The sequence below is a fragment of the Staurois parvus genome, unplaced genomic scaffold (assembly GCF_062004578.1).
Source record: "Staurois parvus isolate SC_StPar_1 unplaced genomic scaffold, SC_StPar_1.0 ptg001406l, whole genome shotgun sequence".
Taxonomy (NCBI): domain Eukaryota; kingdom Metazoa; phylum Chordata; class Amphibia; order Anura; family Ranidae; genus Staurois; species Staurois parvus.
Window position 1 is genome coordinate 309533 of NW_028319202.1, and position 12112 is coordinate 321644.

Consider the following 12112-nt stretch of genomic DNA (forward strand, 5'->3'; position numbering starts at 1 on the left):
TGAAATATCCAATAAAATTATATAAATCCTGTATAATAATATAATAATAAAATCACATTTCTTCATAAATTTAGACCAAAATGTATTCTGTTACATTAAAATATCAAAAAAACAGCGCAAATAATTTACATTGTACCTAATAACCATACAGAAATATATATATATAATTATATATAAATATTTCTGTATGGTAATTAGGTACAATGTAAATTATTTGCGCTGTTTTTTTGATATTTTAATTTTTTTGGTGTCAAAGACACTTGGCTACAGCAGCATTTAATTTAATTTAATTATAATTTATTATATAATATTTTAATATATATTTTTCTGTATATTTATTTCCTTGGCGCTGGTGATTTGTGGCTATATGTATTCTGTTACATGCCTTTGATACAAAAAAAAATCCCAAGTGGATATTGATTAGTTTGTGTGAAATGTATACATCTACAAACGATGGTATATATACTGGAAATTACGCAGTTATGACGCTGTACTGGTAATGGCGGTGATCGGCGACTGTGATAGCGTGGCAGACAATCTGGCGCTAACAGACCCTCGCTGGGGGTAAACTGACTGACACTGAAATCACTAGTGACACTAATACAGTTACATAGTTACATAGTTTGTCTGGCTGAAAAAGTCCATCCAGTTCAACCATAGAAAAAAAAAAGTTATAATCCTACACACACAGTTGATCCAGAGGAAGGCAAAAAAAACCCAGCAAAGCATGAAGAAATAGTACTATACACTGACACTGCAGGGTCCGGGGAGAGTGGATATAGTGAATGCGGGGTCCGGGGAGAGCGGATATAGTGAATGCGGGGTCCGGGGAGAGCGGATATAGTGAATGCGGGGTCCGGGGAGAGCGGATATAGTGAATGCGGGGTCCGGGGAGAGCGGATATAGTGAATGCGGGGTCTGGGGAGAGCGGATATAATGGATGCGGGGTCTGGGGAGAGCGGATATAGTGAATGCAGGGTCCGGGGAGAGCGGATATAGTGAATGCGGGGTCCGGGGAGAGCAGATATAATGAATGCGGGGTCTGGGGAGAGCGGATATAATGAATGCGGGGTCCGGGGAGAGCAGATATAGTGAATGCAGGGTCCGGGGACAGCGGATATAGTGAATGCAGGGTCCGGGGAGAGCGGATATAGTGAATGCGGGGTCCGGGGAGAGCGGATATAGTGAATGCGGGGTCTGGGGAGAGCGGATATAGTGAATGCGGGGTCCGGGGAGAGCGGATATAGTGAATGCGGGGTCCGGGGAGAGCGGATATAGTGAATGCGGGGTCCGGGGAGAGCGGATATAGTGAATGCGGGGTCCGGAGAGAGCGGATATAGTGAATGCGGGGTCCTGGGAGAGCGGATATAGTGAATGCGGGGTCCGGGGAGAGCGGATACAGTGAATGCGGGGTCCGGGGAGAGCGGATATAGTGAATGAAGGGTCCGGGGAGAGCGGATATAGTGAATGCGGGGTCCGGGGAGAGCGGTTATAGTGAATGTGGGGTCCGGGGAGAGCGGATATAGTGAATGCGGGGTCCGGGGAGAGCGGATATAGTGAATGAAGGGTCCGGGGAGAGCGGATATAGTGAATGAAGGGTCCGGGGAGAGCGGATATAGTGAATGCGGGGTCCGGGGAGAGCGGATATAGTGAATGCGGGGTCCGGGGAGAGCGGATATAGTGAATGAAGGGTCCGGGGAGAGCGGATATAGTGAATGAAGGGTCCGGGGAGAGCGGATATAGTGAATGAAGGGTCCGGGGAGAGCGGATATAGTGAATGCAGGGTCATGGGTTTGGTAACACTTTAAGAAAGATCAAAACGTCTCTGAGAAAGTCAAATGTTCAGTGACGCAACGCGTCGGGTGGAGCTGGGTGATGTAATTTCCAGTCATGGCCGAGACCGGAGCTATGGTGGGGAGAACAGCTTATCTGTTTGTTAATACACTCTATGGGTGCTTCTATGAATGTGAGCGCAATTTTAATGAATAATTAAAAGGTAGTGAACGCCTTTTTGTTATTTTTACCTAAAGGTAATTTTATAACAAAGCTTACCTGTAGGTAAAATTAATATCTCCTAACCGTGACACCGTTTAGGAAATATTCCGGCGAGCAGCAGCCGGCGACGTCACCTGGCGCATGCGCTCTGAAGGAATGGCATACCCGTGTCATTCCATCAACGCTATGCCGTGCGTCATTGCGGCTCGGCCAGTCAGACGGTCGAAGATTGTGAACCTGGAAGGGAGAGCGGGTGAAGATGAAGGCCATGTCCCCTTAAAGGGACCTGTGTATGTGGATTTGAATCTGGCATATGGGAAGAGAGGAGATTGGTCTGTATCAGTGCTGGAAGACCTAGATTAGACCTAGACACTGGAGGTGGAGCACCATTGATTCGCTTCTTTCATCACACTGCGGTGGATTTGTTGAGGACAAGTACTTATTAAGGCTTTGAAGATATATGAACAGTGATATTATTTTCCATTATTGCTTAATTAGGACATGCAACTATTGGATCACTTACAGCACTGGGATTGCGGATTTATAAACCTGCATATGTGGTTGATTTAATCTCCATAGCAATGAGATTTATGGTCTCGGAGGACAAAAATGTAACTTATAGAGTTTTTATTATGTTTTTTTTTTAAATCATTTTAGTCAAATGAATGAATGATTTGCAGCACTGTGATTGCAGATTCACAAATCTGTACATGTATTGATGCCTATTTCTGTAGTATTGAGACTATGTGTGACGGGAGTGACTTTGGGTGGGGGGCCCATGGAACACATCCCCCTTTGGGGGAACACAGGAAATAGACTGCTTTATTTTAACATAGATACAAGATATATATACAGGGCGTGGAAATACACCCAGTAACAGGAAACACATCAGCAGGCTGTCCCATCAGGGGGAAGGGCTGCCGGAAACACCCCCCACCCCTACCAAGTCAGTACACAACACATATATCCCATAATAGTTTGTTCCCAAGCAAGACACACAATAGAACAATGGGATGCACCACCTGGCAGTGAACAATGGACAACCCCCCACACCAATACACAAACCCATACTGTATATCCCATAATAGTTTGTTCCCAAGCAAGACACACAATAGAACAAAGGGATGCACCACCTGGCAGTGAACAATGGACAACCCCCCACACCAATACACAAACCCATACTGTATATCCCATAATAGTTTGTTCCCAAGCAAGACACACAATAGAACAATGGGATGCACCACCTGGCAGTGAACAATGGACAACCCCCCACACCAATACACAAACACATATATCCCATAATAGTTTGCTCCCAAGCAAGACACACAATAGAACAATTGGATGCACCACCTGGCAGTGAACAATGGACAACCCCCCACACCAATACACAAACACATATATCCCATAATAGTTTGCTCCCAAGCAAGACACACAATAGAACAATGGGATGCACCACCTGGCAGTGAACAGTGGACAACCCCCCACACCAATACACAAACACATATATCCCATAATAGTTTGCTCCCAAGCAAGACACACAATAGAACAATGGGATGCACCACCTGGCAGTGAACAATGGACAACCCCCCACACCAATACACAAAGACATATATCCCATAATAGTTTGCTCCCAAGCAAGACACACAATAGAACAATGGGATGCACCACCTGGCAGTGAACAACGGACAACCCCCCACACCAATACACAAACACATATATCCCATAATAGTTTGCTCCCAAGCAAGACACACAATAGAACAATGGGATGCACCACCTGGCAGTGAACAGTGGACAACCCCCCACACCAATACACAAACACATATATCCCATAATAGTTTGCTCCCAAGCAAGACACAATAGAACAATGGGATGCACCACCTGGCAGTGAACAGTGGACAACCCCCCACACCAATACACAAACACATATATCCCATAATAGTTTGCTCCCAAGCAAGACACACAATAGAACAATGGGATGCACCAGGTGGCAGTGAACAATGGATAACCCCCCACCTATACATGTCTACACAATATCAGGACATTCCACCCTGTACCCCTAAGAGGCACAGGGTGACTTACACATAAGAGGGATATGGGGAGCTGAGACAGGGGTCTCCCCACCTCTCCAAAGGGGGCTGTGTTCCATGGGCCCCCCCACCCAAAGTCACTCCCGACACTATGGTTTCACAGAAGACAAATCATTGAACACACAATGAGTTTTAATTTTATTTCATTTACTTTATTTTAGTTGTTTCACTTTGTGTGACTATAAGGCTGCAAAAAGAGCTATTGACGATTCAATATATTTGGGCCTATAAAGGCTTTATAAAGGGGGGGCTTTACTAATCCTTGAAAATTGTATCGGTGAGTTAGGTGTCTTTTATTTCCTAACAGGGCACAGAGCCAAATGTCACTGTGGCTCTCAGGGAGGGAGGGGGATGATCCAAGAGGGGGAGAAGGATCTACAAGATGGAGGGTTTGGAGCAAAATGGTTGAACCGCGTCCATCTCTGTGGGCATGATTGCTACACCTCCCCCCTCAGGTGGTTGCATGGGAGGGGACTGCAATTTCCCTCCTGACGCAACCGACTTCTGCCGCGGGTTTGCCTGACCAGGGCACAGAGCCACTGTGCCCAAGGGTTCACCTTGTGGTGATATGGTGCCATTGCACTGCAGGAGGACCAGGTTTAGAGAAGGGCGCTGTTCTCCCCAGCCAATCAAGTGAGTTGTCACGGGTGTCATATGCCAACATATTGAGATGTAGCTTTCCTAACAGGGATTCATTGATTGAGGTAACATCATTTTTTTTCTGTGATTCTGTAAATATCATTTAATTAAGAGGTCCTGTCATTGTTTTTTTTTTTTTTCTTTCAGACGGTTCGACATGGATTTCCGTATCAGCCCACTGCTTTAGCCTTTGATCCAGTTCAGAAAATTTTGGCGATTGGAACAAGAAACGGAGGAGTACGCATGTATCCTTTTCTTTTCACCATAATCTTTGCCTCTTTTGTTTACAAAAACATGTTCCATGTTAACACCCTGAGGTAAGATGGCGTCTTATTTCCTATCATACAATGGCAGGATATTCTAGGGTGACATTGGAGGTGATTGGGAGGAGAATTGGAATCATCATATCGTGACTGATGTGGTTGTGGCCGGCTCAGTGGGTTGCTGTAGGAAAGTCCTGGATTCTTTCTTGGATACACAGAATGTAACTGGATATAACATTTAGAGGGAAAGTTGATCCCGGGAATATCCGATTGCCTCTCGGGGGGGTCAGGAAGGAATTTTTTTCCCAGCAGGAGCAAATTGGATCGTGCTTTACTGTTTTTTTTTTGCCTTCCTCTGGATCAACTGTGGGTGTAGGATTATAACTTTTTTTTTTTTTCTATGGTTGAACTGGATGGACTTTTCTCTTTTTTTCAGCCAGACTAACTATGTAACTATGTGTAATGGAAATTCCTCTGTCTTTAAATTCCTCTGTCAAAAAATAAAAGTCAGCAGCTACAAAAACTGTAGCTGCTGACTTTTAAAAAACAGCCACTTACCTGTCCTTAGGTCCCGCGGTGTGTCCCCCGCAGCCCGTGTCACCGGCTATCCTGTATTTCAGGAGGCCGGCATCTTCAGTGTGGGCATCTGGCTGTGCAGCTTGCGGCTTCACAGCTGGGTGCCCACTGCGCATGCGCGAGTAGCTCTGTGCTTCATGAATGGTCCTGTAGTCTTCTGGGACCTGTCATGTGTCCCAAAAGACTACAGGAAGGGAGGGAGGACACCCTCCGCCTCTGATCACCTAGGCCAGGGGTAGGCAACCTGCGGCTCTCTAGCTGTTGTGGAACTACATTTCCCATGAGGCATTGGGCATGCGCGAGTAGCGCTGCGCCTTCCTGAATGGCCCCGTCGTCTTCTGGGACCTGTCACGTGTCCCACAAGACTACAGGGAGGGAGGGTAGGAGGAAAACTTCCACTTCCGATCGCCTAGGCCAGGGGTAGGCAACCTGCAGCTCTCTAGCTGTTGTGGAACTACATTTCCCATGAGGCATTGCAACATTACAAAACTGACAGTTACAGCTATGACTTGCAGAGGCATGATGGAACTTGTAGTCCTGCAACAGCTGGAGAGCCGCAGGTTGCCTACCCCTGGCCTAGGCGATTGGACCGGAAGTGGAAGCGGGAACCTGTCAAATTCTGGTACCCGCCCCCCAAAGGTGCCAACCCTTAATGGGGAGCAGGGGAGCAGTCCTTAAAGTGGAACTTCCCCTTTTGGGCGGTGCTCAGCTTTAACCTTTTCCCCTCATGAGGATTTACCCCCTTTCCTGACCAGGCCATTTTTTCCATTACGGCACTGCGTTATTTTAACTGACAATTGCGCGGTCATGCAATGCTGCACCCAAATTAAATTTACGTCCTTTTTTTCCCCATAAATTGAGCTTTCCTTTGGTGGTATTTGATCACCTGTGCGATTTTTATTTTTTGCACTATAAAAAAAAAAAAAGACTGACAATTTTGAGAAAAAGAAACAATATTTTTCACTTTTTGCTATTAATCATGTCCAATAAAAAAATAAAAAAAAATCAAATGTCATAAATTTAAGTCAAAATGTATTCTGCTCCGTGTGTTTGCTAATAGGTGTAAATTAATTGGTTTACGTGAAAGTTATAGTGTTTACAAATGGCGGTATATATACTGGACGCTTTTTTTTTAAATATATATATTTTTACTAGTAATGGCGGTTATCAGCGACTTACTGCGATGGGCATTCTGACACTGGGGGGAGAACTGACTTGGTGCCACTGACAGTGGCACCAATACAGTGATCAGTGCTAAAAAAAAACACTGACGCTGTACTAATGGCACTGGGAAGGAAGGGGTTAACATGAGGGGCGATCAAAGGGTTAACTGTGTGCTGTTTTCCACTGTGCTTTGTCCATGTGCTTCACTGTAATCACACTGCATTGGATGGTTGTGCTATGCAAAGCCATCCAATGCAGTGTGCACGAGCCGACAAGCAGGAGAACTGTTTTGTTTACAAACAGTTCTCCTCCCCGTTTAAGATCCTCGGAAATCACCGGGCCACCCCCTATCCCGAAATGCAAAATCACATATATACGTGATTTTGCACACCTGTGTCACCCTGTAGCAGTATTTCTGCTATAGGGCGGTCAGGAAGCGGTTAAAGTGAATACAAACACTAACAATACGCTTTTCTTATTTGGTCTCTTTTGGTCTGTTAAACACATCATTGGAAGTGTTTCTAGGGCTTTTTTTCTTGGAGAATAGGTGCAGGTACTCCCCCTTTTCTGAGTAACCCCTTGTCTCCGCCCCCCCTTGTCTCCACCCTCTACCCACCTCCAAGCACCATCCCTTGATTTCACCCAGTACCCACCTCCCAGTACTGCCCGTTTTAGAGAACAAAGTATAATTTTGTGTTCTTAAGTAATTATTAACAAATTCCATACAAATAACAAGAAAATCTGTAAAATAGATCCCCGTAGTCAGCAACAATAGATTCCTCAGAGCAACAATAGATCCCTTAGAGCAACAATAGGTTCCTCAGAGCAACAATAGATCCCTCAGCGCAACAATAGGTCCCTCAGAGCAACAATAGGTTCCTCAGAGCAACAATAGATCCCTCAGAGCAACAATAGATCCCTCAGAGCAACAATAGGTCCCTCAGAGCAACAATAGATCCCTCAGAGCAACAATAGGTCCCTCAGAGCAACAATAGGACCCTCAGAGCAACAACAGGTCCCTCAGAGCAACAATAGGACCCTCAGAGCAACAACAGGTCCCTCAGAGCAACAATAGGACCCTCAGAGCAACAATAGGTCCCTCAGAGCAACAATAGGACCCTCAGAGCAACAATAGGACCCTCAGAGCAACAATAGGTCCCTCAGAGCAACAATAGGACCCTCAGAGCAACAATGGGTCCCTCAGAGCAACAATAGGACCCTCAGAGCAACAATAGGACCCTCAGAGCAACAATAGGTCCCTCAGAGCAACAATAGGACCCTCAGAGCAACAATAGGTCCCTCAGAGCAACAAAAGATCCCTCAGAGCAACAATAGGTCCCTCAGAGCAACAATAGGACCCTCAGAGCAACAATAGGTCCCTCAGAGCAACAATAGGACCCTCAGAGCAACAATAGGTCCCTCAGAGCAACAATAGGACCCTCAGAGCAACAATGGGTCCCTCAGAGCAACAATGGGTCCCTCAGAGCAACAATAGGACCCTCAGAGCAACAATAGGTCCCTCAGAGCAACAATAGGACCCTCAGGGCAACAATAGATCCCTCAGAGCAACAATAGGTCCCTCAGAGCAACAATAGATCCCTCAGAGCAACAAAAGATCCCTCAGAGCAACAAAAGATCCCTCAGAGCAACAATAGATCCCTCAGAGCAACAAAAGATCCCTCAGAGCAACAATAGATCCCTCAGAGCAACAGTAGGTCCCTCAGAGCAACAATAGACCATGACCCATCTTCAGTGTTCTGGCTGAGGGAAGAAGGTTCTTTTCCAAGATTTTACAGTACATGACCCATCCATTGGCCCCTCAATGCGGCAAAGTCAGCCTGTACTTTTAGCAGAGAAACAGCCCCAAAGCAGAATGTTTCCACCTCCATGCTTGACAGTAGGGATGGTGTTCTTAGGGTCACAGCCAGCATTTTCCTTCACCCAAACATGCCGAGTTGAGTTGATGCCAAAGAGCTCAATTTTGGTCTCATCTGACCACATTTTTCTCCCAATAATTTTAGATGTTCAGTGGCAGACTTCAGACGCGCCTGGACATGGGCCTTCCTGAGCAGAGGGACCTTGCGGGATCTACAGGATTTCAATCCATGGCAGCGAATTGTGTTATCAATGGTTGGTTTGGTGACTGCGGTCCCAGTTGCCTTGAGATCATTCACAAGCTCCTCCCGTGTAGTTCTGTTCTGATCCCTCACTTTTCTCATGATCATTCGCACCCCATGAGGCCAAATCTTGCATGAATCTCCAGAGGGCGATTGATGGTTCATTTTCTATTTCTTCCATTTGTGAATGATCGCTCCAACAGTTGTCTCCTTCTCACCAAGCTTCTGGCTGATGGTCTGGTAGCCCATTCCAGCCTTGTGCAGGTCTACAGTCTTGTCCCTGATGTCCTTTGACAGCTCTTTGGACTTGCCCATGATGGTGAATTTTGAATGGCAGAAAGAGATTCTGTGGTCCGGTGTGTTTTATACACATAACGAGTTGTCGTTAGGAGCGCCTTCTTACATTGACAGGACTAATCTGTGTACCACGTGAGCACATAGGCAGTCTGTGGGAGCCAGAATCATTGTTGGCTGGTTGGGGATCAAATACTTATTTTAGTCATTTTCAATGAACTGCAACTCAGTTTATAACATTTGTATTGTGTTTTGTCTGGATTTTTGGTTGATATTCTGTCTCTATCATTTAACCCCTCGCCTACCGGGCTCTTATACCCCCTTCCTTACCAGGCCAATTTTCAGCTTTCAGCTCTGTCGCACTTTGAATGACAATTGCGCGGTCATGCAACATTTTACTCATATGAACTTTTTATCCTTTTTTCACACAAATAGAGCTTTCTTTTGGTGGTATTTACTCGTCGCTGGGGGTTTTATTTTTTGCGTTATAAACAAAAAAAGAGCAAAAAATTTGAAAAAAAAAAGTTTCTGTTTCTATTATAAAATTTTGCAAACAGGTAATTTTTCTCCTTCACTGATGAGGCTGCACTGATAGGCAGCACTGATGGGCACTGATACGCAGCACTGATGAGCACTGATAGACACTGATAGGTGGCACTGATAGACGGCACTGATGGGCACTGATAGACGGCACTGATAGGCAGCACTAATGAGGTGGCACTGATAGGTGGCACTGATGAGCTGGCATTGATGGGTACTGATAGGCGGCACTGATAGGTGAAACTGATAGGTGGCACTGATGAGCTGGCACTGATGATGGGCACTGACTGGCGGCACTGATCGGCACTGATAAGCAGAACTGATAGGCAGCACTAATGAGGTGACACTGATAGGCGGCACTGATAGGTGGCACAGATAGGCGAAACTGATAGCTGGCACTGATGAGCTGGCACTGATGATGGGCACTGATAGGTGGCACTGATGAGCTGGCACTGATGACGGGTACTGATAGTCAACACTGATAGGTGGCACTGACTGGTGGCACTGCTGGGCTGCATTGATGGGCACTGGTGGGTGACACTGGTAGGCACTGCTGGACACTGGTGGGTGGCACTGCTGGGCACAGGTGGATGGCACTGCTGGGGGCGCACAGGAGAGCTCGTTCTGGGAGGACGTCATATGATGGCCTCCCAGAACTGGCCAGCCACAGTGCAGTCGTCATTCGGCTATCTGCGGTCGGCAGCTGGTTAAAATACACCTATGATAAAAATTTTAGACCCGTCATTTCTTTGTAAGTGGGCAAACGTACAAAATCTGGAGGGGATCAAAAAATAGTTTTCCCCCCTGTATATCCCATAGTTTGTAGACTCTATAGCTTTCACACAGACTAAATAATATACACTGTTTCGGGTTATTTTTACCCCAAACATGTAGCAGAATACATTTTAGCCTAAATGTATGAAGAAAAATTATTTATTTGCAAAATTTTATCACAAATACTTAGCAAAAAATTGTGTTTTTTTTTTAATTTTCAGTATTTTTTTCATTTGTATAGCAAAAAATAAAAAACCCCGTGGTGATCAATTACCACCAAAGGAAAGCTCTATCTGTCTCAAAAAAGGATAAAAATGTCATACGGGTGCAGTGTTTCATGACTGAGTAATTGTCACTCAAAGTGTGATAATGTTGAAAGCTGAAAATTGGCCGGGATGGGAAGGGGGGTGAAAATGTCCGGACTTTAAGTGGTTAAAGCGGATCTCCACCCAAAAGGGGAAGTTCTGCTTTAAGGACTGCTCCCCATTAAGGATTGGCACCTTTGGGGGGCAGGGGGGAGCGGGTACCCGAATTTGACAGGTACCCGCTCCCAATTTCGTTCCGATCGCCTAGGCGATCGGAAGAGGATGGTGTCCTCCCTCCCTGTACTCTTTTGGGACACATGACAGGTCCCAGAAGACTACAGGACCATTCATGAAGTGCAAAGCGAGGACACAGGGGCCCCACGATCCCCTATTGCCCGGGGACCCCATGAGTTGTCAGTCCGCCTCTGTTTGTGGTGCAAGACTAATCATACTAAGGACCTGTGTAGGTGGGCTTTTGTTTGCATCATAACTGCTTCTTTCCCTGTAAAAGTCAATGAGAAGGGAAAAGCAGCTTAATGTAGGATGATGCAGCGTAGAAGGAGGTTAACGGCAGGTCAGAGGGAGGACACAGGGGCCCCATGATCCTCTATTGTCCGGGGGCCCCATGAGTTGTCACTCCGCCTCTGTTTGTGGTACAAGACTAATCATACTAAGGACCTGTGTAGGTGGGCTTTTGTTTGCATCATAACTGCTTCTTTCCCTGTAAAAGTCAATGAGAAGGGAAAAGCAACTTAATGTAGGTTGATGCAGCTTAGATGGAGGTTAACGGCAGGTCAGAGGGAGGTCAAAACAACTGACAACTGTGAGGGATCTCAGAAGCTTTTCATATGCAAGTGCAATGCCCCCCCAAAAAAGCTGCATTCTCCCATCAAAGGGCTGAACATCGGAGATGGGTCCAGAAGCCCTTCGATGGACACCCTATAGGCACTCACCTGACTGTAGGTGTCTTTTGCTGTCGACGGACCCCAGCGCATGTCCTTCTGTATTTTCAGGACCGAACTCAGAAAAAGCCGCGCAGCTTTCAGGTTGTGGCCTTGGCGGCAGGACAGGAAATTAAAGCGGACGCTTACAGTTTATTAACTTTAATTGCCTTCTAATGTATTAATTGGCCTTTTTACGTGTTTGTTGTTTCAGCTGTAAATATATAGGTTCGGAATGTGAATGTGAGATTAGCTAGGAAAGATGGCTGGGAGGAGGGGAGGCTTTCCGCGCCAGATAACTGCAGCCCGGGCAGATCTGCAAAGTAAACACATCGCCCTTTGTGGAGAAAAACGCACGCACCAGTCAATTCTTCTTCTCTTTGCGTAAAGCGTACATAAAGCGTAGATTTCATAGAT

At 46.0% G+C, this 12112-nt stretch overlaps 1 protein-coding gene across 1 annotated transcript in view; it reads left to right on the top strand.

The window, feature by feature from the left end:
* Positions 1 to 12112, top strand: part of LOC149436183 (syntaxin-binding protein 5-like) — a 341325-nt gene that overhangs the window by 76350 nt on the left and 252863 nt on the right. Inside the window, exon 2 of the mRNA XM_089661918.1 lies at positions 4869 to 4966. Within this exon, the coding sequence (XP_089518044.1) occupies positions 4869 to 4966 (98 nt within the window). The remainder of the gene's footprint in view (positions 1 to 4868; positions 4967 to 12112) is intronic.